The sequence below is a fragment of the Meriones unguiculatus genome, chromosome 2 (assembly GCF_030254825.1).
Source record: "Meriones unguiculatus strain TT.TT164.6M chromosome 2, Bangor_MerUng_6.1, whole genome shotgun sequence".
In the NCBI taxonomy this organism is placed as follows: Eukaryota; Metazoa; Chordata; class Mammalia; order Rodentia; family Muridae; genus Meriones; species Meriones unguiculatus.
Window position 1 is genome coordinate 77440499 of NC_083350.1, and position 26865 is coordinate 77467363.

Genomic DNA, 26865 nt, shown 5'->3' on the forward strand with positions numbered 1-26865 from the left:
CTGCACACCATATCTTACTATAAATGGTTATGAGCCACCATGTGGTTACTGAGAATTGAACTCAGGACCTTTGGAAGAACAGTGAGTGTTCTTAACCTCTGAGTCACCTCTCCAGCCCTACACACTGCATTTTTAAATGAGTTGCTTAGGCACAATACCTTAAACAAGAGTTGAAACATATATACAGTATGTTGTAACAAAATATAATCTTCAATTTGTATCACTATACAAAACCCATACCCTTTTATCCTATCATTCTTATAACCCTTTTTTTCTTTTCATTCCCTTTTCTTACCCCTTCCCCTAATATTAGAAAGGAGAGAAAAAAGGATAGAGGAAAGAAAAAGAGAGAAATCCCTGAATCTAACCTTTTTTTTTCCCCCCAAGACAGGGTTTCTCTGTGTAGCCTCGACTGTCCTGGACTTACTTTGTTGATCAGGCTGGCCTCAAACTCAGAGAGATCTGCCTGCCTCTGCCTTCCAGAGTGCTGGGATTACAGGCCTGCAACACAGCGCCTGGTCTTGAATCTAATCTCTTATACTTTGTTTCCTCCCTGACCAAGACCATTAACAACTTGTGACCAGCCCCCCTTAAATGACAACAAACATCTATCACTCAACAAACAACCCAAAACCATCCACCTCAATTTTTGGGAATGAGACATTGTTCTATTAAAATTACTTCCTGCTGTCTGCAGGCAATGTTCTCTTTTGGGAGGTCCTAAGAAAACTAAGATATTGGCCAAGTTCCAGGAAAGCTGGCTGTGACATTTGCTGTCCAGTTTCTGTGTGATGGGAAAGTGCAGGGCTTAACTGAAGTCCTGGCTGAAACAGTCTGTGAGGCTGGACCATCTGGACTATTTGTCTTCTCTTCTTTGGTGTCTGGTCCTTTTGTTCTGTAAACATATAAGGTTTTAAAGGTAATAAACATTTCTTCATTAACACATGTATGGAATGAATGTGCAGTGTGTACAGATCAGCTAAAGAGCTGGCTCGTGGCACTCTATTTCAAGTAGTTTGGGCTGTATAACCAAACTGTAATATAAATCTTCATCCATGCCATATGAAAGGATGCTGTGATGAGTCCTGAGGACGCTGTAGCCAACAAGATTTATTGGCTATGCAGAAACATGCTCTCATGGCTCAGCCTGTCTCAGAGCTGTTCCCATGAATGGCATTCATGTTACCCATTTTGCTGTTCCTGGTTTCTTCCTTCATGTCTGCAGTCAAGACTTTCAGGCAGTCTCCCCAGGTCAAATCTAATGTTTTGTTTTTTTTAAGATTTAAGTATTCTTCCTGCCTGTGAGCCAGAAGGCCAGAAGAGGGTACAAGATCTCACTATAGATGGTTATGAACCACCATGTGGTTGCTGGGAATTGAATTCAGGACCTCTGAGCCATCTATCCAGCCCAAATCTAATCTTTAGTAATTTTGAAGGAATCCATAGCTTTTCATCTCCTGCTGAAACAAAACCTCTTCTCCAATACAACGCATTTCCTGCCTTTAATTCGGAAGTTAAGACATCTGTAGGTTGATCTAATTCAGCAGTCCTTTCTAAAATTCAGTGTTTTCAGAAGCTATGCTACTTGTCTCATTGATATTTTAAAAATTTAAAGTCACTAAAGCATTATTTGATCTATCTATGGGAGTTCCCATATCCCCCTTCTGTTCTATGAGCACTTCCTTTAAGGTCCTATTAGATCTCTCCATAATTGTTTGTCCTGAATGATTGTAAAATATATATGTAACATTTTTCTCGCCACAATATCTAAAACATTGTTGTATTCTAATGGATACATATGCTGGAGTATCATCAGCTTCAGTCTGTCAAGCTATTTCCAAGATAACCATCATGTCTAACAAAGGTACAATCTCAGAATCTTCCTTTGCAGAATTCACGGCAAAAGCATGTTAAAATCCTGAGAGTGAATCTATGGTATAATGCACAAACTTTAATTTTCCAAACTCTGGAAAATGAAACACATAAGCTATTGTATGGCATTGCTCTAAGGTGACATTATTAAACTGAATCTTTTATTTATTTATTTATTTTTATTTTACGAACATTGGTGTTTTGCCTGCATGTATATCTGTGTGAGAGCATTAGATCTTGGACAGTTGTGAGCTGCCATGTGAGTGCTGGGAAATGAACCCAGGTCCTCTGGAAGAGCAGACAGTGCTTCCAACCATTGAGCCAACTCTCCAGCCCCTAGAATCTGTGTTTTTAACTCAGCATATAGACCTTCATCTTGTAATTGATCCTTGACCGTATAAATATAATGTCTAGTTTGATTATGTTGTTATATAGCTTCTCTTTTTTATCTAGCGTCTCTGTGGGAAGACATTTTACAATTTCCTTAAGCCTTTGTGTATATTTCCCATCTGGAGCTACCTTGTTTGTTGTTCTTTTAAAATTTTTCAATAATTTAAAAAAGATGACGTGGGGATGAGGGCAGCTGGGGAGGTGTCTCAGCAGTTAGGCTACTTACTGGTCTTCAGAGGACCCGGGTTCAGGTTCTAGTGCTTCCATGGTAGATTGCATCCATCTATAATTCTAGTTCCATGGGATCCTGTGCTCTCTTCTGGCCTCCACAGCAACTACATACATGTGGTATGATGCCTATATGCATATGTGCATATATGCCTGTATGCAAGTGAAACATTCATATGCATAAATAAAAATAATAATTATTTAAAAATATAACGAATGGTAAGATGACTCAGCAGGTCTCACTGCCAAGCCTAATGACCTGAGTTCAATTTCTGGAGAGAATCAATCCCCCAAATTTGTCCTCTGGCCTCTAAATGCGTGCTGTGTCACACGTGCACCCCCTTACAAGGTCTCTCTCTCTCTCTCTCTCTCTCTTTCTTTCTCTCTCTCATACATGAATGCACATAAAATCGACAAAAATGCACTTAAAAATAAAGACAGGGTCACTGAGATAGCTAGCTAGGTAAGCACTTCCTGTAAAACCTACACACCTGGTTTAATACCCAGAATGCATGAAATAGGAGAGAAATGATTCCTACAAGCTGTCCTCTGATCTCTACACTTGCTCCATGGTACGTGTGTGCCCACACATGCACACAAATAAATGTTAAAAATAAGGAAGGCCCGCAAGGCAGCTCCATGGTAAAGGCACCTGCCGAGCAAGCCTGGTGACCCAGCTTCAACCCCCAGAGCCCATGGAAAGGTGGTAAGGAAAGAACTCAACAATGTTTTAGACATGGTGGCATGAAAAATGTTAATACATATCTTATAATCTTACAGGGCAAACTATTATGGAGAGGGCATTAGTACGTTAAAGCGATCAAATGAAGCCAGGAGGGACTGGAGAGATAGCTCGGTGATTGAGAGCGTGGATGTTCTTCCAGAGAGCCTTAGCTTAATTTCCAGCACCCATCTATCGCTAGGCATCTCACAACTGTCTATCCTTGTCGTCTCCTGGGATCTGATCCTGTCTTCTGGTATGCAGATGTACATGCAGACAAAATACCCATTTATATATAATACATGAAAAAAGGCCAAGCATGGTGGTGCATCCCCTTAATCTCAGTACTTGGGAGGTAGAGGCAGATTGGTCTCTGTGAGTTTGAGACCATCCTGGTCTACCTAGCAAGTTCCAGCACAGCCTGGGCTACATAGAGAGACACTGTTTCAACAAACAAGGGGGCCAGATGGCTCAGTGGTTGAGAGCACTGGTTGGTCTTCCAGAAGGCCCAGGTTTGAGCCTACACGGTGGCTCACAACCATCTATAACTCTAGACTTAGGGGTATCTGTTATCTTCTGGTTTCTGAGAGCAACATGCAGATAGGCAGAATACCTATACATATAAAATAAAGGTTAATAATATATATAAATAAAGGTTAATAATTATATAATAATAATAATAATGGCTGGATGGATCATCAGGCAACATCAATCCAGCACTTGAGAGGCAGAGGCAGAGGCAGAGGCAGAGGCAGAGGCAGAGGCAGAGGCAGAGGCAGGCCGATCTCAGTGAATTCAAGGCCAGCCTGGTTTACAGAAGGAGTTCCAGGACAGCCATGCTATACAGGGAAATCCTGCCTCAGAAAGAAAAAAAAAAAAAAAAAATCTAGGTGTAGTAGTCTTTAATTCAGTACTTTGCAGCCGGAGGCAAGTGGATCTCTGTGAGTTCAAGGCCAGCCAGGGCTACACAGTAATAAAATCATCACAAAAAACAGACAAAAATAAATATGAATAATAATAAAATATAGCAGGACATCTGGGTGTGGTTCCTATAGCAGTAGTTCCAGTACTTTGGAGACTGAGGCAGGTGAGTTTCCACGAACGCTCAAAATACCCTGGTTACATAGTGAGATCCCTCTCAAAACCTGCCATTGAGGGCTCCGCTGAGTGGTGGGGTATTCTAGGCCACGTGAGGCCGGGCCATCTACCGCTGCAAACGTCCACAGGGCAGATCTGTCAGCTACAGTTTGCTTATCCTAAAAGACACCTCCTGCCACCCCCCCTTCCAGGGGCTCTGAGCATCAGGCAGGCTGTTCTTTTCTGTTCTTGATAACTTTGCAACACAGTGGTGTCACTGTCAGCCTGCGGCTTTTCATTTTCTATCTCTTTCTATCTCAAGATAAACAGTGGGTCACTGTCACAGGATGTGTTTCTTATGTTGCTCTTTAGGTCTTCCTTCCAGCAAGCCCCAAATAATGCCAGCAACGACAGCGTGTGGTTGTAGCGTGTTATTTAATTGCACGATGCATGTTATTCCCTCTCTCACTCTGAGACAGGGTCTTTCTATGTAGCCTAGCTGTCCTGGAACTCTCTATGTAGATCAAGCTGTCCTCTGCCTCTGGAGCGCACCACAATGCCTAGCTTATAGTCAGTGTCTTAATATCTTTGCAAGTGTAGGTGTCTTTTTTTTTTTTTTTTTTTTTTTTCCCAAGACAGGGTCTTTCTGCGTAGCTCTGGCTGTCCTGGATCTCACTGTGTAGACCAGGCTAGCCTCTACCTCAGAGATCCTCCATGTGGCAGCCTCTGCTGGCACCATCACTGCCTGGCCAAGGTAGGTGTCTCAGCCATGGTTCTGTTGCTATAAAGAGAGCATGATCAAGGCAACCTACAGAAGACAGCATTTACTTGGGGCTTGCTTACAGGATCAGAGTTCGTGACCATCGTGGCAGGAAGCGTGGCAGGAAGCATGGCAGCGAGCAGGCAGGTCTGGCACTGGAGCAGGAGCTGAGAGCTTACAGCAGAGGCTGGGATCCAATGGCAGAAGACAACCAGACACTTTATCTGTTGTCACTTTTTGAAACCTTAAGCCCACCCCAATGACACACCTTCCCAACAAGGCCACATCTCCTAATCTTTCCCAAGACCATTCCACCAATTAGGGATCCAGCATTCAAATACAGGAACCTATGGAGGCCTTTGAAATCACTACAGTGATTTCATATTTTCTGAGACAGAGAAAGGAGGAGGAGGAGGAGGAAGAGAAGAAAAGAAGAGAGAGAGAAAGACGGGGAGAAGGAGAAGGAGAAGGAAGGAGGAGGAGGAAGAGAAGAAGAAGCAAGTACAAGATTATTCAGTTTAAGAAGTCTGTGCTTGCAAATCTGCTTAAACTATGCTTGCCCCTGAAGGAGGCATGGCTTGGCTTTGGGCTACAGCGCCTCCTGCTGCGCTACTTACTTTAAGTTCTCATCCTCGAACATATAGTTTTGAATCAGTGGTGAGCAGCCTAGTCAAGAAGTTAGCAGAGAAGTGGAGACGGTCTAGGGCGGAAAGGAGACAGGAAGATAAGTCAAAGCCCTGCTTCCTCTTTTTTCCTGCCCCTCCTACTTCATTTCAAGTTTCTGTCTCAGAATCTCCTTGTTCTGTCACCAGAAACAGTGATGTGGCTTAAAGTGATCTCAGTGCAAGAGACCCAGCCTGGCTGCTGTACCTGGAGCCATTTCCTGAGCAAAGCACCCAGTGGAGGGTGAGAGGGGCATGCGAGCAAAGAGAGCCAACTCCTGGAAGGTACCCTCTGACCTGTCCACCCTGCCACACATGTACAAATGAACAATAACAGACCCACTTGTTTGCCCTTTGTAGGATCCGGGCAGTGTATTCAGGTAGTAGGCCTTCCACACAAGCACCATTGCCACTAAGCCATCTCACCAGCCCATACATGGCCCCTTCCCCTTACTTTATGCCCCCCCCGCCTCAAAGTTAACCTGATCCTCCAGTTTTGTAACACGTGTTTACCCACTGATAGACAAAAGCTCTTTTACTATGCAGCCCTGTCTGTCCTTGAACTCACTGTGCAGACCAGGCTGGCCTTGAACACTGAAAGATCTGCCTTTGCCTCCTGAGTGCTGGATCTAAAGGCGTGCCCCTCCTTGCCCATGCTGGCCAAAGACTTGGTAAAATTTCCCTTGTAGCATGTTGTAGCTATGAAACCATTTTTGACTTGTGCTTCAGGCTGAGAACATGCTTACACACACACACACACAAACACACATACGCACACACACACACACAGGGATGAATACCTAAGGACGGAAATAATGTCTGCTTTTCTTAGTATGGCTTTCTACCATATAGATGCTCCATGAATGGAATAGTAATGAGCAAACAAAAACTTCTTTTGAGGGCTGGAGAGATGGCCCAGTGCTTAAAAGCAGTGTCTGCTCTTCCACCGGGTTTGACTCCCAGGCCCCCACGCGGCAGCTCCCAACTGTCCGTAACCGCGGTTCCAAGAGATCTGACACCCTCACACCACAGCACATACAATAAAATTAAATCAATTAAAAAAATCACAAAGCTTCTTTACAAATTTCTCATTTTGAAACAAGGTCTCACTATGTAGCTCAGTTTGGCTCCCAACTCACTTTATTTTGCACAGTGGCCTTGAACTCTCAGTTTTCCCATTCCGCCTTCTGAGTACTGAGATTACAGGCATGAGCCACCACTCCCGGCAAGGTCTCTTCACTAAGCCTTTTTTGGACTAAGAGCCAGAGAAGCCAAGTTCTACACTCAACCCTGCATGGAGCTGGCTTCATAAGCCTAAGCCAGGCATTCTCCAACACTGCCTCAGAAATGAGGACTACGAGATGCTCGGCAGCCTGGTTATGTGGAAGATGGTGGCTTCCCTGAACCACCCCTTAGGAACCTATCGCCATTCCAGGCTTCTCTCTTTCCCTTCTTTTCTTTTCTTTTCTTTCTTTTTTTTTTTTTTTTTTTTTTGTAAGATGGATCTCACTATGTAGTTCTGTCCTGGAACCTGCTGTGTAGACCAGGCTGGCCTCAACTCATCAAGATCAGCCTGCCTCTGCCTTCCAAGTGCTGGGATTAAAGGTATGTGCCATCCACACGCAGCTTTTTTTTATTATTTTTTTTTTAACATTTATTTATTCTGTATACAATGTTCTGCCTTGGATACTAGATCACATTACAGTTGATTGCTGGGAATTGAACTCAGGACCTCTGGAAGAGCAACCAGTGCTCTTAACCTCTGAGCCATCTCTCCAGCTTCTTCTTTGTTTTATTCTATTTCTAAAAGACTCACTCTTAGCACAAGCTAGCACAAAACTCACCATGCAGCTCAGCCTAGCCTGGCCCAAGCTCAGGGCCATTCCTCTGCCTCAGCCTCTTGAAGACTACAGTCCTGTAGCACCATTCTCCAGTGTTCTAGAACTCTGCTCACTCTTCTCTTTCTCTTTCTTCTTGATTCAGAGCCGTCTCCGTGTACCTTCCATGAACAGATCGGGCCCAGAGAAGTTCTTCGTAGGTGACGGCCCAGTGGACCCGGTGCCCCCCAGCCAAGCTCAGCGCTGCCCGTCTGCAGCTGAATCCACAGAGCAGCTGGAGGAAGAGGAGAATGAAGAAGAGAAAGGGAGGGAGGGAAAACAGGACGACAGCGACGGCTTCCACGCGTCACCCCTTAGAAGGTCTGGGGCTTTCAGAGCCCATAGCCACACCACCGACACCTTCAAAAGACACAGCTGGGGGCCTGGCAAGGAGTTTCAGGACCCAATAAGCAGGTGAGTCCCCAGGGGACCTCCTGACCCTCTCTTGCCCGTCTCTAGACCTTGGAGAAAGTGTTTAGAAAGGCACATTCTGGTGTCTCCCCCCCTCCCCCACCCTGCCACTGAGCTCTCTGGAGAGACAGGAGATCAGGACCGATCTCCGAGGATTTGAAAGCTCTCCTGGAGAATCACAGCCTGTGAAGACTCTTGGGAGGATGGCCCCTGCCTTCTTAAACACAACTCTTGACGGCGGCTCACTCCTTCCCACGGATCGCACAGCCAGGTGGGGCGGGCGTGGGAGGGAGTCCTGAGCGGGTCCCGGCTGAGCTTCACAGTCTGGAGGCCGTGTGACCCAGCTCTTCATCTCACAGACAGGAAACGGCTCCAGAGAACTTTAAGAGGCTTCTTGAGGGAAGTGGGTACTGTCCTTCCGGCGATCCTCCGCCCCCCCCCCCCTCACCCTCTGCCACCCTGCTGCTATCAGACTGAGGCAGACCCATGCCCTGGGCAGAGCTGCAGCCAGAAACAGCGGGAGCTTTGTGTTTGTTAGTTTGTCGGTGGTTTTTGTTGCGTTTTGAGGCAGGGTTTTAGGTAGCCCGGGCTGGCCTCAAATTCCTGATTCTCCTGACACCCCCTCTCAAGAACTGAGCTGACAGGTGTGGGTCGCCATGCCTGCCTGGGGACAGCTGCCCTTGCTCAGAGTTCTGCTTATACTTAGCAGGCTGGGGCGGAGGGACCCGTGTCTTCCCAGTCTCCTGGAAAATCCCTGACCGCTTCCCCCAAATAGAAGAAATTATAAAAGGGAAGGTGGGGGGAGGGGACTGTCCACGTGAGTCCAGGGCCCGCTACCACCCAGGCAGTCTCTTGACTTGGGCATGGTCTCCTTAGACAAGCCCTTTGCTTTGGTGAGTGGCGCAGCATTCCTCAGCGCTTGGGCATGGACGCGGGATGGAGGTGGGATGGGGTGGGGGTGGTGTTGCGGGTGAGGGAGATGCCCTGCGACTGTGTCCCAGGGCTGGTTGTGCGGGAATTGGGTTAACTGCGATACTTTCGCGCAGGCCTGGCTTGAGTGCCTTTTGTAATGCCTGCCTACGGGTGTCTCTGAGAGTCTCAGAGTCACCTTCACGAACACACATTAATTCTGTGCCTCAGGTGCAGAGGGAAGGGGCGCTGCTTCCCCAGAGCTGAGTAAGACCGGAGGTAGTCACCACCGGAATCCAAACTGGGAGAATTCAGCTTGCCTTTCGCCGCCTTCATTTCTGTGGGGCAGTTCTGCTTTTCTACCAGCAGGGGCCGCTCTTGTCCGAAGCCAACTGTACCAGTGCAGAGCGTAGTTTGGGTCTGATCTGTGCCTATACTAACAGGAAGGGCTGGGCTGGGGCCAAAGAACAGGGCTGGGCTGAGAAACTGTTCGTTCCTGGTGCCCATCACTGACTGCTGGCTACAAGGGCAGTGGTGGCAATGTGTATTTCAGGAGGAGACTGCAGTCATCGGGATGCCCAAGCTCCCAGGAAGCCCCGTCTCTACAGAGCCTCGAGGAACTGGACACCCTTCTGGGAGCGCAGCAACAGCAGGAGCAGCAGGAGCAGCAGGAGCAGCAGGAGCAGCAGGAGCAGCAGCAACAGCAGCAGCAGGGTGGCCAACTCTTTCACCGGGTATGACAGACCCCGGCCAGGCCACTGCCTGACACCCCCTCCTCCTGGTCTTCCTCTGCCAGCAAGCACTCTGTACGTCTTCTGTTCCATCAGCTGCTGGGTCTCTCTGTGCCCAGACCTGGCTCGGGCTCCATTTGAGCCCATCTGAATCTATCTTCTGTGGCCCTCTGTCTCCTTCTCTGAGTCTGTATGCGCTGTGCCCAGCGCTGGTAGCCTGCCTCTGTCTCTTTCTGTAGCACTGTTTCTTCATTTCTATGTCTGTCACTCTGTACTGATGAGGGTATCTCTGCCCCCTCCCCTGTCCCTTTGGAGGCTATAACCACTTCTTTCTGTGGGCCCCACATTTCCCAGAGTCGGAATTGAACTTATTATTTGTGGGAATACACTGGGCATCTGGTACCCTGAAAGACACAGGAGCTTTCTCACAAGATAGGAATAGCTGTTGAGAAAGGAGAGCCAAGAGTGTAGGTGAGTGCTAGGGTCACTGTATATCACTGTATATCCCCAGCAATGGAGGAGATGGTGGGGCAGCAATTGCTCAGCTTTCTGGACGAGGGAATACAGCTGAGGAGTGGGTCCCAGGATCAAAGGAGCAGTGAGAACACACAGACTTGAGAGAACCCCTGCCTCTGCAAGCTAGTGTTCTGCACTCCAGAGAGAGCCCCAAGCCTCCTGGGTGACGAGCCCCTCCTAAGCCCACCCCCCAGCGTGTGTCCAGCCTTGCAGGCAAGCAGCGCGACCTCCGCTTATCCCATCTCCTATTTTTCTTCACCCATATCTCTGAAACCTTCTTCCTCTTCTTTCCCTTTTTAAGTGAGTATGAAGAGCAGACTTTCACTCCTAAATCTTCCTCCCTGAGAACATAGTGGATTGATCTCATCTTCCCCCAAATAAAAAATCAAACTGCCTAACAGTTGCAGTTATTAGAAGAAAGGCATTAGACTGACTGCCCAGCCCAGAGGCTGAACAAGACAGGAGCTTGGGGAATGTCTTTCCTCTTCTTGATTCTCTTCCTTGTTTTGCTCAGTCCCTCTTCTCCCCTTCACATCTTACTTACTCCCTTCTTACTCCCCTATTTTTTTACATTCGTCTCCCCTCATCTAATCTTTGAGCCCCCCCTTAATATTCTCTCTGCCTCAGTGTTGGGGTTCTTGTTTTTCTTTCTGTGGCATTCCTCCAAAGCCTGCAGACCAAAAGTGTGATTCACTTAAGGCTGGACAGGGGCTGCAGACAGACATCTATAAGCAAACACATTCCAGGATTGATCTTTTCACGATGTGAAGGAATTTACAATGTGTGTGTGTGTGTGTGTGTGTGTGTGTGCATTGTGTATGGGTGTGTGCACTGTCCGTGTGCATGTGCGCATGTCTGTGCATGCAAGCCTGGCTGGTTATGGGATGTTGGAATCTGAACTCTGGTCCCCTCATTAGCAAAACAAGGACTTTCAAGCTTGCAGGCACCTCTGCAGCCCCAAAAGTCTAAACTGCAGCTGTCCTCTGCTCTCCAGCTGGCTACAGTTACTAATACTCTTTTGTACTTTCCCTTTGCTTTTGACTGTATCTTTATTTTTATTTTATTTGAGACAGTTCTGCTTATGTAACCTGGGCTGCTCCAGTCCTCCAGTCCTCCTGCCCCTGCTTCACTAGCTTTGGGATCAAGGGCACATGCTGGACCTTTTGTGTTTTGTTTTTGTTTCTTGAGACTATGTAGCCTAAGCTGGTCTGGGACTTGGAGTGTAGGCCAGGCTCACCTCCAAGTCATGACGCTTTTCCTGCCTCTGAAGTGCAGGGATTACAGGCATGAGCCACTACTCCCAACTCTGGCTTTGTTTTTTAAAAATATATTTATGAAATTTATAAGTACCCAAACCAAAACAAACAAAAAAATATTTCCCAACCCAAGACCTATAATATAGTCAATACCTTCATCCCTTCATCCCTGCTGGCTGCTGTCATGTACTCCCCCCCCCCTTTCTTTCCTTCCTTCCTTCCTTCTTTCTTTCCATGTATTTATTGAGACAGGGGCCACTGGGTGTGGTGGTGCACACCTTTAATCCCAGCACTCAAGAGGCAGAGGCAGGCGGATCTCTCTGAATTCATGTCCAACCAGGTCTACTAAAGGAGTCCAGGACAGCCAAGGCTACACACTGTTTTGAAAACCCAAACCAAGAGAGAGAGAGAGAGAGAGAGTGGGAGAGAGAGGGAGAGAGGGATCTCACTGTATGGCACTTACTGCCTAGAACTCTAGTTGTTATAAACCAGGCTGGTCTATAAAATGGACTCCCAGAACTCCCAGGCTGCCTCTGCCTCCCAAGGGCTGAGACTATGGTTGTGCGCCACCAAGCTCAGACTAATTTTTTCTTTTTTAGCATCTATTTATTTTATGTGCCTGCACTTGTGCAGCATGTGCCACTGTGTCTATGTGGAAGTCAGAGGACAGTTTGCAGGTCTGGGGCTCTCCATCCGCTAGACAAGCTTTGGAACTCAAACTTAGGTCATCAGGCTTTATCCACCGAGGCTGCTTCCAGGCCCTCCCCTTTCTTCCTTTCCTCCCCACCATAGGTAACATCATGATGAATTTGCTTCCTTCCTTCCTTCCTTCCTTCCTTCCTTCCTTCCTTCCTTCCTTTCTCTTTCTTTCTTTCTTTTTGGTTTTTCAAGACAGGGTTTCTTGCACTCAGGGAGGCAGAGGCGGGTGGATCTAGGAGTGTGAGTTGAAGGCCAGCATGGTCTACACAAGTGCGTCCAGGACAGCATAAAACATTCATATTTCATTTATCCTTCCATTCTGAGACAGGTCTTATGTAGCCCACGCTAGCTTGGAAGTCCCTGTGTAGGGGATGATGGTCCTGAACTCCTGATCTTCCAGCCTCCTCCTCTCAAGTGCTGGGATTACAGGTATGCACCTCCTTGCCAGTTTCCTGTGCCCCTAGGGATGGAAGCCAGAACTCTGGTTTATGCTGAGCAAGCACTCCAGTGACTGAAGTACATCCTTAGCCCTACACTTTCCCCTAAGTTTATTATTATGGGAAGCATGCCACGGCTCACAAATGGAGGTCAGAGGTCAACTCTGTGATATTAGCGCTCTCCTTTCACCTTTCCGTGGGTTCCGGGGGATGGGACTCAGGTGCAGCGCTTGCACAACTCAGTATTCTCACCAGCCCTCAATTTGTTTTTTTTATTTTTGGTTTTTTGAGACAGGGTAGCCCTCACTGTCCTGGGAACTATCTCTGTAGAGCAGGTTGGCCTCAGACTCACAGAGATCCATCTGCCTCTGCCTCCCAAGTGCTGAGAATAAAGGTGTAGACCACCACGGCCTGACCACTTTGTTTTGTTTTAATAATTTCTTTTATTTTAAAATTTCTTCTTCTTGGGCTGGAGAGACGGCTCAGAGGTTAAGAGCACTGGATGTTCTTCCAAAGGTCCTGAGTTCAATTCCCAGCAACCACATGATGGCTCACAACCATCCATCATGAGATCTGGTGCCCTCTGTGGCGTGCAGGCGTACATGCAGGCACAACACTGTATGTAATAAATAAATAAATCTCTAAACTTTTCCTCTTTTTTTTTTTTTTTTTTTTGAGGCAGGGCCTCTGTATTACATATTTCTGGCTGTCCTGGAACTCACTCTGAAGACCAGGCTGACCTCGATGCGCCTGCCTCTGCCTCTCCAGTGCTGGGGTTAAAGCTGTGCACCACCATGCCAGTCTTAGATAATTTCTGTGTGCCCTGGGTGGAATGCCGAATCATGGTCTCCAACGTGCACTCCCTTCCATTTCCACAGTTAGAGTCACTCTAGCCCACAGTCTCCTTGGCATTCTTTGACATCATAACTTTGCGAGTCTGGTGGCTATAAATCTTCCTATGGAGCTAATGATGTCACATAGTGGTAGGGGCATGTCCGGTGTCTGAGAGAGCCAGGCTTCCACCCTAACACACATAAAATTATTGTGGTCTCAATTTTGTTTTGTTTGAGACAGGGTCTTATTGTGAAGCCCTGGCTGTCCTGGAGCTCCCTATGTTAGACCAGGCTGGCCTCAGATTCTCAGAGATCTGCCTGCCTCAGCCTCCTGAGCTCTGGGATCAAGAGCCTATCATGCCCAGCTCAATTTTAAAAAAATTTTTTTTGTCATTTTTGGCTTTGTTTTTTGCGTTTGTGTTTTTGATTTTTCAGACAGGGCTTTTCTGTGTAGCCCTGGTTGTCCTGGAACTCTTTCTGTAAACTAGGCTGGTCTCAAACTTGGCGATCTGTTTACCTTTGCCTTCCAAGTGCTGGGACTATACCTGCCTCCCTCTTTTATCCCCCCAAGATCGGGTTTCTCTGTGTGGCTCTGGCTGTCCTGGAACTTGCTCTGTAGACTAGGCTGGCCTCAAACTCAGAGAAGTCTGCCTCCCAAGTGCTGGAATTAAAGGTGTTCGCTACCACCCAATATACCTGACCTTTAAAAAAATAAAAAAAGTGTATGCATGTGTGTGGGTACTGTGTTTGAGGAGGGCAGAGAAGAAGGGCATGAGGTTCCTAGACTTGGAGTTACAGGTGATTGTAAGCTGCCTGTCTGCCCCATGTAGGTGCTGGGACCAGAACTCCTGCAAGAACAGTAACCACTCACAACTGCAAGGCCATTTCTCCAACCCTAACTTTTGCTTCTTTCTTTCTTTCTTTCTTTCTTTCTTTCTTTCTTTCTTTCTTTCTTTCTTTCCTTCCTTCCTTCCTTCCTTCCTTCCTTCCTTCCTTCCTTTCTCTTTTGTTCTTTCTCTCTCCCTTTCTCTTCTTCCTTTTTTCGTTTCTTCTCCCCCACCAGCATAGATACTTTGAGTCTGTACATGAGCAATGACAATAATGTAAATAATTGTCTGTACAGCCTGGGCTACATGCTGGAGAAATGTCTGCTTAGACAGACACACAACTGATAAGCTCAAAGACAACAAGCTCAATTTCATGACTGAACCAGCTCAGCTCAGCTACTCTCAATAGCAGCCAACACTTACTTACGTTGTATGGGTATATAGTTGTTTTCTTTTAAAAACACCTTTAGACTTGTTTATGTGTATGAGTGTTTTGTTTTGCCTGCATGTATGTCTGTGCCGCACATGTCTGTCTGTGCCTGCATGTGCGCCTGTGGAGCAGAAGAGGGCATTGGATCCCCTGGGAGTGGAATTATAGTTGTGAACCATCATGTTGGTGCTGGGAATCAAACATGGGCCCTTGACAGCAGGCGCTTTTAACCACTGAGGATCTCTCCCGCCCCTTGGCTTTCTCGGTGATAACCATTTTGAATGGATTAGGATAGAATCTCAGTGTGTGGTCTGATTTCCCTGTCCTGCTGGCTAAGGATGTTGAACATTTTTTCATAAATTTACTGGCCATTTGTGAATGCTTTCCTTGCCTATTTATTGACTGGATTGTATACTTTCTCATGACTTTTTTTTTTTAAACTTTTATACTCAAGGTATTAGTCCCATCATTTGTATATCTAGACTTTTCTCTCATTTTGTAGGTTGTCTGTTCGCTCTGATAATTTTGTCCTTCACTGTGCTAAAGCTTTTAAACTTCATGTAATTCCACTTGTCAGTTCTTGTTTTATTTCCTGCCGTTTGGAGTCCTCTACAGAGAGAAGATCCTCTGCCCAGGGCTGGGGATGTGACTCAGCCGCTGCTCTTGGTCATAAACTGCACGTGCAGCTAGAGAGATGGCTCGTCAGTTAATAGGACTTGCTGCTCTTGCAGAGGACTAGTATTGTCTGGCTGATATCCTTTATAACTCTAGCCCCAGAGGATCTGATGCTCTTTTCCAGCCTCTTTGGGAACCTGCATATATATATATATGTGGTACACATACATATACTTAAGCATACACACATACACATAAAAGAAAATAAAAATAATAAAAAACAACCTAGAGCTGGTGGTGCCTACCTGTAACCCCTAGCACTCCAAAAATGGAGGCAGGAGTGTCAGAAATTCCTGGCAATCATTGGTTACATTGCAGAAGACTGTTTCCAAACAAACAAAAAACAAGAAAAAGTATTCCTCTGTGCTTGTATCTTGAAATGTTTCATTGTGTTTTCTTGCAACAGTTTCAAAGTTCCAGGCCTTACTTTAAGGTCTTTCATTCATTTAAACTAATCTTTGTGCAGGGTGAGAGAGAATCTATAACCTTCAGAAACTGACATGTCGCCTTTTCACAGGGGCTGTGCTAAACTTTTCTGTGTCTGAGCAGTTCCAGTGCATGTACTCTTGAGAAGCCCAGGCTCTCCTGCCCTGCATTGACTGTGTCCTTTAGACATTTTGACACTGACCCTTTGTGGTTATTATGTGTTTGGGGATTTATATCAATTGGGCTCTGTCTTTTTGTTTTTCAATAAACAGAACTTTCTTTTCCTCAAAAAAAAATTTATTTATAGCTGGGTGTGGTAGCACATGCCTTAATCCCAGCACTCTGGAGGCAGAGGCAAATGGATTTTATGAGTTCAAAGCCAGCCTGGTCTACATAGTGAATTCCAGGCCAGCCAGAGATATACAATGAGATGTTGTATCAAAACAGAAACCAACTCTAAAGTCAGATATGGTGCTGCGACTCTGTAATTCTACCAGAGGAGAGATTGAGGCAATAGAATCTTGAATTCCAACCATATAGTAAGAGCCTGTCTCAAACAAACCAAGCATGCACACATGCACAGGAAAGAAAGAGAGAATGAAAGAAGTGACGAAGGAAGAAAAGGGGGCAGGAGATGGCTCAATGAGTCAGGATTCCTGATGACCCGAGTTTGATATTTAAGACACATATTGTGGAAGGAATGACTTGACTCTTGCAAGTTGCCCTCTGACCTCTACAGGTGTGTTGTGGCATATGCATACACACATATACACATGAAATAATATCTAAGTTAAAAATAGAAAAAAAAGAAAAAGCAAGCATGATACACACATATCAAACATCACATTGTGCCCCATAAATATGTGCCATTATTCTGTGTTGTTTTAAAAACAAAAAAACCTACATCCTAATTTACACGCAGGATGTAGTAACGACAGCACTTCCAAGTGCTGAGAAGGTAGAGACAGGAGGATTAGTGCACATCTTTAGTCCCAGTACTTAGGAGGCAGCAGAGGAAGGTGGATCTGTGAGTTTGAGGCTAGCCTGGTCTACAGAGTGAGTTCCAGGACAGTCAGGGCTACACAAAGAAACCCTGTCTCAAAACAAAAACAAAAAAAAGTTCAAGGTCATCCTCAGCTGCTTGGTGATTTCAAGGCCAGTCTGAGCTACCTAATAATAATAAAATTAAAAGAAAGAGGTTGGCAGGCTGGCTCAGCAGATAACAGTACATGCTGTGTAGAACTCAACCTGAGTTTGACCCCGGGATCCCATGATGGAAGGAGAAAAGCAACTCCTGAAAGCTGTCCTCTGACCTCCACATGTATGCTGTGACACACACACAACAGAACTACAGAGTAACAATAGAAAAAAATTATATATCATTCATTCATTGTGTCTTCTGTCCAGGCTGGTGGATTAAGCTGCAGGGATAATAGCAGGACTCCTTGCAGTGAAATGGCCCAGATGTGGGGTAGTGGAGCCTCTTGGGAGGCCGGGTGGAAGGGCTGAACTTCGGGGAAGGGAGACATGCTTGAGGAGGGTGGACCAAGCATGGCCTTCATGTGAGGACTTCACACCATTCCAGGGTCAGAGTGCCTGCCATCTGTTTGCTGCCTCGTTGGCTCACTCGGCCACTGGCATGCTGTCCAAGGCTGTGTCCATGAGTGGCATCAATTTCCTCTTGGAAAGCTCAGATCTAAAAGGTAAGTGAAAGTGGGGTGCAAAGAAACGGTGGCCCCTTCCCTCAACCCTGTCACCAGCAGCCCCAGAGTTAGCTGTTTAGAGTCCAGATGACCTGTATTAACTCTAGTCATGCACTTTTGGGGCTCAAGAGTTTGTTTTGTTTTGTTTTGAGACAGGGTTTCTCTGTGTAGTTCTGGCTGTCCTGGAACCCGCTCTGTAGATCAGGCTGGCCTCAAACTCTGAGATCCACCTGCCTCTGCTTCCACGGCCTGGCTGAAGTGAGGGATCTTGTCCAGGACACCAGCATCTCTGAGACTGTCCTGCCAGTGAAGGAGGACACAGATAGAAGGGGTCTTTCATTAAAGATGGAGGACAGTTTCTTGAAGTGCATCTTGTCCTGAAGATGATATGTGTGAGGGCTGACTGGTTGGCTTACTGGGCTCAGTAGGTAAAAGTGCTTGCCATTCAGTCTAATTCTATACCTGGGACCCACATGGTGGTGGGAGAGACTCTCCTGACCTTCACATGCCTGCTCCTCCCCCAACGTGCACACAAATAACTGTGAACAGAGATTAAAGAGATGAACTATGGGCAGCTCAGTGCAGAACCTACCTCAGCCCTCTCCATTTGCCAGAGCAGGACTGAACCATTCATTCAGTTTAAGCTAGTTCTTTAGTTTGTTTTCAAGTTGTTCAGCTGTGCGCTCCTCAGACCCCGCCCTCTGTCCCTGCTCCCCTGTGGCCGCCCTCTGGAATGGCGTCACGTGCACCTGCAGCCTGGGAACCTGATCCAGGTGGAGGGGGTTGGGGAGGCAGCCTTAGGTGCCTTTGTCTGGCTTCTGCTACTACACTTCACTTTTCCTTATCTATCAGCAGGCAACTCACTGCCGTCCTCTACCACCAACCTCAGCAAATGGTGAGTTTGGGGGATTCTGAGCCCATCAAAGGCCTAGATGGAGGGTTAGGGTCAAGAACTTTGCAGCCCCGAGACTCCCTGCTCCTTCAAACACTGTTTCCCAGAACACTTCTGATGAGAGGCCTTCAAATAGCAATCTCCCTAAGCCGCATAAAATCTGTTTTCTTTCTGTTGTCTAGGAGCCCAAAGGGATGGGAGAAGTGTTAGGGAGAGTGAAGGAGCAGCCAAACCCTATGGAATCTACCGATAGCCGAGATTTGCTTGCTGTTGTCGGTTGCAGAAGGGGGAGTTGGCCACTCTGCCTCTGGATGACTGTGACCATGGGTGGGCTTTGGATGGCAGATAACTGGCTGATGGAAAGTGATTCTAAGGAGAGGTAGTTGAGGGCTGTGGAATTCACAGCAAAGGGACAGGGCCTGAAATGGACCTTTCAATAGCTATGCAAATCAGCATGCAAACCCAGCACCTGTGTATCTGGCGTGTGTGGCCAAAGCCTTATTAGATTAGGGCAGCCGGCTCCCTCAGTGCATCTCTGTGCAAAACATGGCCCCTTTAAGAATCAGGCTTTGATTTGTGATCCTAAAATTCTCTAGCTGACACAACCTCCTGGCTCTAGTAAGGATTAGCTCATGGGATGGGCTGATGAAATCCCAGGAAATTCGGTTCTTATTGGCTCTAGGCCCAGGGGCTTTTTCCAAACAGCAGAGGGTCCACACAGGGCTCTTGTTCTGAGAGGGGGAAATGCCCCCTGGAGGGCCCTCTCTCCAACCACTTGAGATGGAGAGTAGTTTGAGAGGGACAGGGCCCTCCCATCTCCAGCTGGAGAGGAAGGAGGAGGAGGAGTCTGGAGTTTCTTTATAAATTGAGGGGCCTGGAAAACCTGAACATCCAGATTCAGGAGAGTGACGAGGTGGGGATTTTTTCCAATCTCCTATCTCAAGGGCATGGTCACCACCACCCCTGTGGTCTACTTTCTTTTCCAGCTCCCTCTCCTCACCTCTTCCCTGTCTCTTTGCAGCGGTAGCCAGCTGGAAGGGGAGTCAGGGACCGGGGCAGGCTCCTCCTTGCGACGGACCTTCAGCTTCTTCTTGGGCATGACCGGCAAGGCCAAGGTAGGAGTCAGCCTGGGAAACAGACATAGACCCACTCTCCTCCCTACTTTTCTTCCTCCTTGTCCCAGCAGACCACCCCTCCCCAACTCTCCTGTTAGAGATTCAGGGCGAGGGCTCTCATCTTAAGAGAATACATGACGTACCTTCAAAGCTCTGAGTGTCCCTGTAAATCAGCCTTTCTCTGTTCCCATTCCCCTCCTCTCTGGCTTGGCAGACAGCTGCTGCAGACAACTGGAAGAGAAAAAGAGCCAGGATCTGAGAAATGGCCTAGGGCTCCCTCATTTCAGGCCACCCATAGCTAAGAGGTGGCAACAGAAATCCTGCCCATTGGACATAAGGATGGTAATTACAGCAACGCCTTTCACTTATTCAGAGAGTGTTAGAATTTTCAAAGTGCTTTTACACTCATAATTTTATGGGTGGATACAGCAACTGAAGGAGTTGAAGTAAGACCACAGGCAGGGTGGGAGCTAGGGAGGTATGTGATTAGACAGTACATGTGTGGCCATGTGTCTTCTGAGGCCCCAAAGTGAAGGAGTCTTGCACACTCCTTTGTCATTACCCCTTGGCTCTGGTGAAGCAGGGCGCTTTAGCTTCAACCCGAATCTTCCGTCGTTGTCTTTCTTTTTTGTTGTTTTGAAATAAGGTCTCTGTCTATAGCTCACTATGGAACTCACAATAGAGCCCAGGTAGCCCCAGCTGTGGCTTTCCTCCTGTCTCAGCCTTGAGAGTGCTGAGGTTCTTGATTCTCGGCATGAGGTGTCACCTATGGCCTTTTTATTTATTTATTATTTATATCTAAGATAGGGTTTCATATAGCCCAGGCTGGCCTTAATTATGTGGTTGAAGATGACTTGATCCTTCTGCCTCTGTCTCAAGTGCTGGGACTCCAGGCATGTACCACCACACCTGGCAGAGGTGGCCCCCTTTCCTACTCCCTCTCTGCCCCTCCCCCCTCCCTCCTTCTTCCCTTCCTCCCTCTCTCCTTCCTTCTTCTCTTTCTCCCTCCCTCCCTCCTTCCTTCTCTCCTCTTTCTTCTTCTGGCCACCACTACCTAGCTCTACAGCCTGGATGACCTTCATCATGCTGCCTCAAGCCTCTGAGCACTGGGATTCCAGGCCCCGCCTTCTGCGGCACACTAGGCCACTCTCCTTTGCCTCTGGTATGCCTGTGCTTTTCAACCTGAGGTAGCCCCAGCACTGAGGGAAACTTGGAGGAAATACCGTCCTATTCAACTGGCACAACCATGTGGTGACCAGTCAGGTTGCTGCTGCGGCAGCAAGGGCAAAGGCTCTTCTGGAAGCCAGACTCTTGAGGCCAGGGCTCCCTTCCTACAGGTGGACAGGGAAGGTAGAGAGGCAAGCAGGCCCTTTGCAATGGGGTGAGGCTGAAAGATTTGGCACATCACAATCTTAAAACCCCTGGACATGGGGGAGGCAGGCAGGGTCAGGAATCTGAATGCTAGAAAACAAAGCAAGCAGGAAGCCCTTAGGTCTGAATTCCCTCCACCCTCAGGACACAGGCTCTGTCAGACCGTCACACTGCATTTACTCACCCTTGGCCTAGCAGCCGGCTAGGAGATTGAGTAACCTGAAGAAGGGGAACCTGGGTAGACATTCTGGAGCATGGACAGGGAACAAGAAGAGCCAGCGTAGGTCAGTATATTGTTCTGTTTGCTGGCATATCTTCACCAGGGTCTCTGTTTCTCTGTATCTCTCTTTGAAACCCCACCCACCTTCTCTACACACTCACTGAATGTGTATGCCTATGTTATGCTATCCCATTCTCCCTTGTTCCCAGCTTTTACCAGGGCTGCACATTGCTAGGACTGGAGAGGAGAATGTAGCTTGCTCCTCCTTGCTTGACTGGCACTGTAAAGGTGGCCACACACTTTCCTAGAGCGCATTGTGTCTTCTTAGAATGGCTCTGGCAGAGATAAGCGACAGTGATTCCACAGACCAGATAACCTAGAGGCTGGGTTAGTTAGACCCCTCGGCCTGAGAGCAGCACTCATGTGAAGCAGCCTATGTCTTCCTCCACCAGCTCCTGCTGGGAGGCAACTATGGTCATGTATATCTTAGTCACACCCATGTCATGTCCAAGACCCAAAGTAATGAGAAGAAAGGCCGATTTGTGGACTGTGTGCTTGGGTCTAAGCACCTAGATCCACTGGCCCTTTGGAAACCAGACCCTTCCTCCCTAGCTGTCAATGGGAGTGGTACTTTTTTTTTTTTAAGTTAAATGATCCAACGAAAGCACTGGCTACTTTTAGATTCTGGCAGAGGTTTTTTATTTTTATTTTTTTAATATAAATTTCTGAAAGATGTCACTGGTTAAGGTTACAGGGGGCTGGAATGAAAGGGTTTGGGAAAAGGGAGGACACCCAGAAGAAAGGAAAAAGTTTATTGTTCCAGAGGACACAGAAAACAGAAACTGAGTCAAGCTGAAGACATTAAATACATGTGGTTTTAAAGGCTTGGTCTTCTGAGGGCAGAGGTTTAGGGAGAGGGGAGAGCAGGTAGAGTAGACAGCAGCTGAAGGTTTAGGGAAACACAGCAAAAGGCTGGGAGATCAGACCTCTTCCTCATAGACCTTCCACATAGATTTTATATACTGACCTTCACAGAGTCTAGATTTACTGGTTACTCAGACAGAGTTTGGCTTATAACAATTTCTTGGAGAAAAGTGAGGTTCTAGCCCAACAGAACCTCCAGTGTTAAAAGCCAGGCAGCTAGGATTCTGCCCTCTAGCTGGCTGTTAGTACATTTCTCAGCCCTGGCTGGTCACTCAAAGGAGTCTGAAATCCAGAGGTAGTAGGTGCAAGAGAGCTCCTAAGGCCTTCCCTAGGTTTCCTTTAGACGCACCAGAACTGGCCTGGGAAAGTGCTTTCTGCTTCATCTAGCTAGCCTGGACTGGACATAGTTTTTTTTTTTTTTTTCTGGCCTTTACTATATAAGGCTTCTAAACAGGAGAATGGATGCAGAAGGTGAGGGAGTTGCTAGGCAGGGGATAGGTCAGAAGGAGCAGGGGTGAGGAGCCCAGCCAGCACAGACGGTGGTTGAGGCAGTGGAGCCCAAAATAGAGGAGGCTAAAATTGGCACCCTGAGAGAGAGAGAGAGAGAGAGAGAGAGAGAATGCTGGGCCGGGCTGGAAACCTGCCGCCTAACGCCATGCTGCCCCGCCGCTGAGAAGGCCAGGAGCCAGCGGCCGTAGGCCTCACCTCCTTTCCTCGCTACCACACACTTTGGGGACCAGATTAGGCAGGACCTTACATTTTCTCAAAGCTTTGTCCAGGGTGCTCTGGTTTTTACAGAGCAATGGGAGCAGACTGGAGAAAATTTCCCCAGCGGCAGGAAACTCAGGTTGACTCAAAGGGTCCAGAGAGATGAAAACCCACCCACACTCCTCAGCAAGCTCAAAATTGCGACTGGGGCGGGGCGGGGGGTGTTTTTAGTCTTCCGAATCTGGTGTTTAATTCATACGGAAAGAACTGGTGTCAGGACACCAGGAAGGATTTCCTCAGCTAGCCTCAGGAAAGGTGGAGCCTTCTCAGCTTCACGGCCAAAGAGGTGGGGCTGAGAAAGATGGTCAGTGTGGTCCACAGGGCCTGGAGAGGTGAGAAGCTTGTGGAGGTACCCTCTCCGGAGGACTCCTTGACTTTGGAATCTTCTTCACTCTTGGGGGCGTGGTATCTACTAAGGACGAAGCTTCTAGTTCCCCTTTAACTTTCCCCTTCCCTCTTGTCACACCAGTCCTCCACTGTAAGAGAGGTCTGTGTAGTCAAGCCTGTTCGAGGGGCCCTAACGGCTAGGCTAGCTGCCCCAGCTGCCAGTGAGGTGATAGAATCCTCCGACCTGAGGGTCTTTAAACAGTGAAGTTACCCAGAATGGGAGCCGAGCAAAGAGGGGGTCGCTGAGGGCAGAGCGTGTCCCTGGACGCTCAAAGGAAAAAGCAAGAGGCCTCATCGAACCTGTCCCAAGAAACCCTGCCCTCCAGGTTGCAGCGGTACTAACCCTGGCGTCCGGTCCGGTGCGCGGGTACCCCGCCCTGCCTCTGCTCCGCCTCCCCCCTTCCTGAGCTCGGGTGGGGGAGGAGACTAGGGTTTGAGGAACTGGCGCTGGGTGCCGGGGCGAGGGGACTCAGACTTCCTGTCCCCGAGGCCGACGCGTGCGGCCGGACCCCTCCCCCGCCGGAGCCGGACGCCCCGGGCCGCCGCGTCCTCCTGCGGCTCAGGCTGGATTATGTCTCGGATCGAATCCCTCACCCGCGCGCGGATCGACCGGAGCAAGGAGCTGGCGATCAAGGTGGGCTCCCTGCGCCCGGGCGCCCCGCCGACCTCCGGGCCTCCGCCCCGCGTCCCTCCGCCCGCTCCGGGGCGCCCGAGTCCGCGCGCAGCGGCCGGCCGGGTGGGTGGGGCTGCGAGCGCGTGGGGAGGGGGCCGAGGGCCGCGACGTGACCCGCGTCCCCAGCACCCGCGCAGCTTCTGTGCGGGGACCCGGGAGAGCGGAGCTGGGGCGCCCGTGGTTCGGCGGGACCGAGTGTTTCGGGCCGTTGGGAAGAAAGTTGCTCCGGTAAGGGACGGAGCGGGAAAGGGGGCCGAGCGTGTCGGGTGTCTGGGGGCGACGCTCGCAGCCGGCGCCCCCCAGCGCGGGCTCTGTCGTTCCCCCTTTGTCCCCACCGTCGGGTGGAGGGGGCCGGAGGGGGTGGTTTCCCAGCTCCCTCCCCGACCTTCCCGCCCCTCCAAGACAAAAGTCGGCTCCTCCTCCTCTTGCGGATGGACTTTCCAGCTGTGATTCAGTTCTTGCCTGGGGTGGGCGGGTGGCTGGGGTCAAGACAGCAAGCGACAGCCTGTTTTCCCCGCCAGGCCAAGCCGACTCCCTCAGGTGAAGCGAGCTGCCTTTGTGTGGCTGGGATGCCTCCCCTCTTCCTGAGCATCGCGGGGCTTGCAATCCAGAGTAGTTCCCACCCTTATCTGTTCCACCAGCTTCCAGACTCCTAGTTCTCCAGCCCCCTCGGCTGACCCACTCCCCTCAGCCATATGTATTTTGATTATCGCCTCGGGTTGGGGGCCGTTCACCTGTCATCAGGAGTCTGGCTGTGTAATTATCAGCAAACACTCTGCATCACGACCTCTCCAGCACGCTTTAAAAGTAGCCTTTATTCCGGTCTGTATTCAGACGCACTCCCAAATGCCGTGACTTTCCATACCTCAGCTCCCAGGAAATGGTGAAACCGAGGGCTTGACGATGAATTGGTGAAGCTGGGAGGGACCTGGCTCGGGCAGATGGCGCCTCCCAGTTCTCAGGGCACCCATATTTAAGGCAGGAGGGGCCTTAATCTTAATCTCTGTCCTTGCTGGGCGCGCAGGAACCGTCCTGCGGCCAGCCAAGCAGATCATTTTCAGTCTGCGAAGCCACTCTGGGAATGGAAACCCCTCTCCTTTACGCTCCGTTCCAGGCTTTAGCTACTAGTTTTAGTGCTACAACCGGAGGAGGTTGCTTGGGGTGGCAGCTCAGCTTGAGGCTTTTCTTAGGGTTTTGGGATGGGAGTCTGCTAACCGGAAGGAAAAGCTAGCAGGACTCTGAGCAGCTCCAGGGTGAGATGGCTGAAGTGTGAACTGTGGGGTGGCAGACAGGCTCTTAACAACCCTAGCCACCGGCCAGGCCCAGCTCCCAAAGTCTGTTTATTTTTTCAACCGTTTGAGCTAGACCTGGAGTAGGGCCAGGGTGGTGGGGGAGGACCTTTTGAAAGCACGGAAATTTGGTTCCACCCTAAAAAGGAAAGCCACGGGGGACTTGGGGGTCAGACCTGTGGGGCTGCATGAAGACATTCTCAGGGGGCCTTTCTCTAATCCAGACACCTGGTATCTCATGCCCTGTTTTTCTTTTCTTTTTTTCCATCACACAGTAACTGGAAATCCAGAAACCTGGCTCTTTTTTATCGTTTGGCTAGCCAGGAGGAGGGTTTGGGGAATCTGGGACAGGGACCAGCGAGTGGTTCGGAGAGGGCAGGGAGACCACGGGGAGGAGGGAGATTGTCAGTTTGAGCTGGTCGGAAGGGGAGGGACACCTCCGGAAAGCTGTGGTTACCGAAGTGGGGGAGTTGGTTCTTAGCCAACTGAACCCTGGATCTCCCCCTTCCCCCTCCCATGCACGCCAGCTGTCTCATTTCTTTTTATACTGTGGTGGGAAGTAGAGGGGCCCACTGGAAATGACATTATTTGGAATGTGATCTTCCCTGCTACCTATGAGGGAGAAGGGTCAGGGCGGAGATCTGCCGCCCTCCCCCATCTCTTTTTCTTACTCTTAGGATATCTTCGCAGAAGGAAGAATTCAAGTGTAACCTGCTTCCTTCTCCTTCTACGGGCATAGGATCTTTCTGTATACCCTCCATGCTTCCTTTTTCTCCTCATTGTTTCTGTTCTTCCAGGCTGTCTTCTGTTCTCCACCCCCTCAGTTCTCTCTGCCCTACTTCCTACCTCCTCAAACCTCAAAGCTACTCTGTTCATCTTTAGACCCCCTTATCTCTCCTCCCTACATCCTGAGCCATAACAGTCTTGGCCCCAGAACAAAGCAGGGGCCAGAGATCAGGGCACCGTGGGCTTTTCTGAACCCCGTGTGTGATGGGGAGCAGGGAGAGCAGGCTGCCTTTGTTCTGTGTACCAGAGAGGTGGCTGGCTTTGTGTGCAGGGCCAGGAGGGCAGGGCCGGGGGAGCCCTGGAGGGAAAGAGGAATCCTGATAGTTCGGGAAACTTGAGGAGCCAGGGGTCCTTTAGGAGGGTGAGGTTTGGGGGTCATCCAAAAAGACTCTAGGGGTCATGGGTGTCTAGGAAAAAGAAAGAAGCAAAGCTGGGCATAGGGAGCTGAAGACAGAGGTCACATAGGGACTCCAAGATGGATGAAGCATGCCTAGAGAGCATCCAGGGGCGCAAGAGTAGGTGGAAAAGGGTCTGGTTTATGTCCCACCGGTGCTGGAACTGTGACCTTGAATCAGGGAGAGCAGGGATCAGAGGAACAGACTGATTCCCAAGTGTGCGTGTTACCTGTGTTTGGAGGTGTGTCTCTGCGTCAGAGATGCTCTGGTGCTCATTGAAAATTAGTGCTTACCATGCTCCGTGGACTTAAGGAAGTAGTTCCTGTTTTAAAGTTCAGCCAATGTGTTGATGTAGGTGTAGGCGCTGAGTGAATTGGAGCTGTTAGAGAAATGGCTGAGAAATGCTGGCTTAGACCCTTCTGGGTTTGTTTGTGTCTCCTTAGGGAGGTGGGGGTGGGGCTGCAGGCGGCAGCTGCCCCCTCCCAACTCAGCTGGTCTGCCTTGTGCCAGGAGGGCAGGGAGTCTGGCACAGCTATTGTTCGCCTGTACAAATGCCTGTCTGTCTGTCTGCGTCTCGCCTTCTCCCTCCTGGCCTGACAGGTGTG

The 26865-nt window shown here is 48.9% G+C and overlaps 1 protein-coding gene and 1 long non-coding RNA gene across 12 annotated transcripts in view; one reads left to right on the forward strand and one right to left on the reverse strand.

Annotated features, from left to right (window-relative positions):
- LOC132652394 (uncharacterized) lies at positions 1 to 25107 on the reverse strand. 3 transcript variants are annotated; one of them, XR_009589928.1, is made up of 7 exons: positions 24525 to 25107; positions 19591 to 19678; positions 19333 to 19459; positions 7555 to 7822; positions 5666 to 5748; positions 2489 to 2643; positions 1 to 895 (listed from the first exon to the last, which is right to left on the reverse strand). It is a non-coding gene; the product is annotated as an uncharacterized LOC132652394 (long non-coding RNA). The 3 variants fall into 3 exon arrangements; XR_009589929.1 differs by lacking the exon at positions 5666 to 5748; XR_009589930.1 differs by lacking the exons at positions 1 to 895; positions 2489 to 2643; positions 5666 to 5748; positions 7555 to 7822 and adding an exon at positions 17309 to 17433 and having other exon boundaries at positions 24525 to 25097.
- The window catches only part of Arhgef2 (Rho/Rac guanine nucleotide exchange factor 2), a 42504-nt gene continuing 23353 nt past the window's right edge, over positions 7715 to 26865 (forward strand). For 2 of the 9 annotated variants that reach the window (XM_060377706.1, XM_021637722.2), the window contains exons 1-5: positions 7715 to 8001; positions 9461 to 9641; positions 17323 to 17440; positions 18293 to 18335; positions 19354 to 19447. In XM_060377706.1, coding sequence (XP_060233689.1) covers positions 7715 to 8001; positions 9461 to 9641; positions 17323 to 17440; positions 18293 to 18335; positions 19354 to 19447 — 723 coding nt within the window. Of the gene's footprint in view, positions 8002 to 9460; positions 9642 to 17322; positions 17441 to 18292; positions 18336 to 19353; positions 19448 to 23530; positions 23752 to 23871; positions 24019 to 26865 lie in introns of those variants that run through there. The other 7 variants (XM_060377713.1, XM_060377708.1, XM_021637717.2 and 4 more) reach the window with 7 other exon arrangements.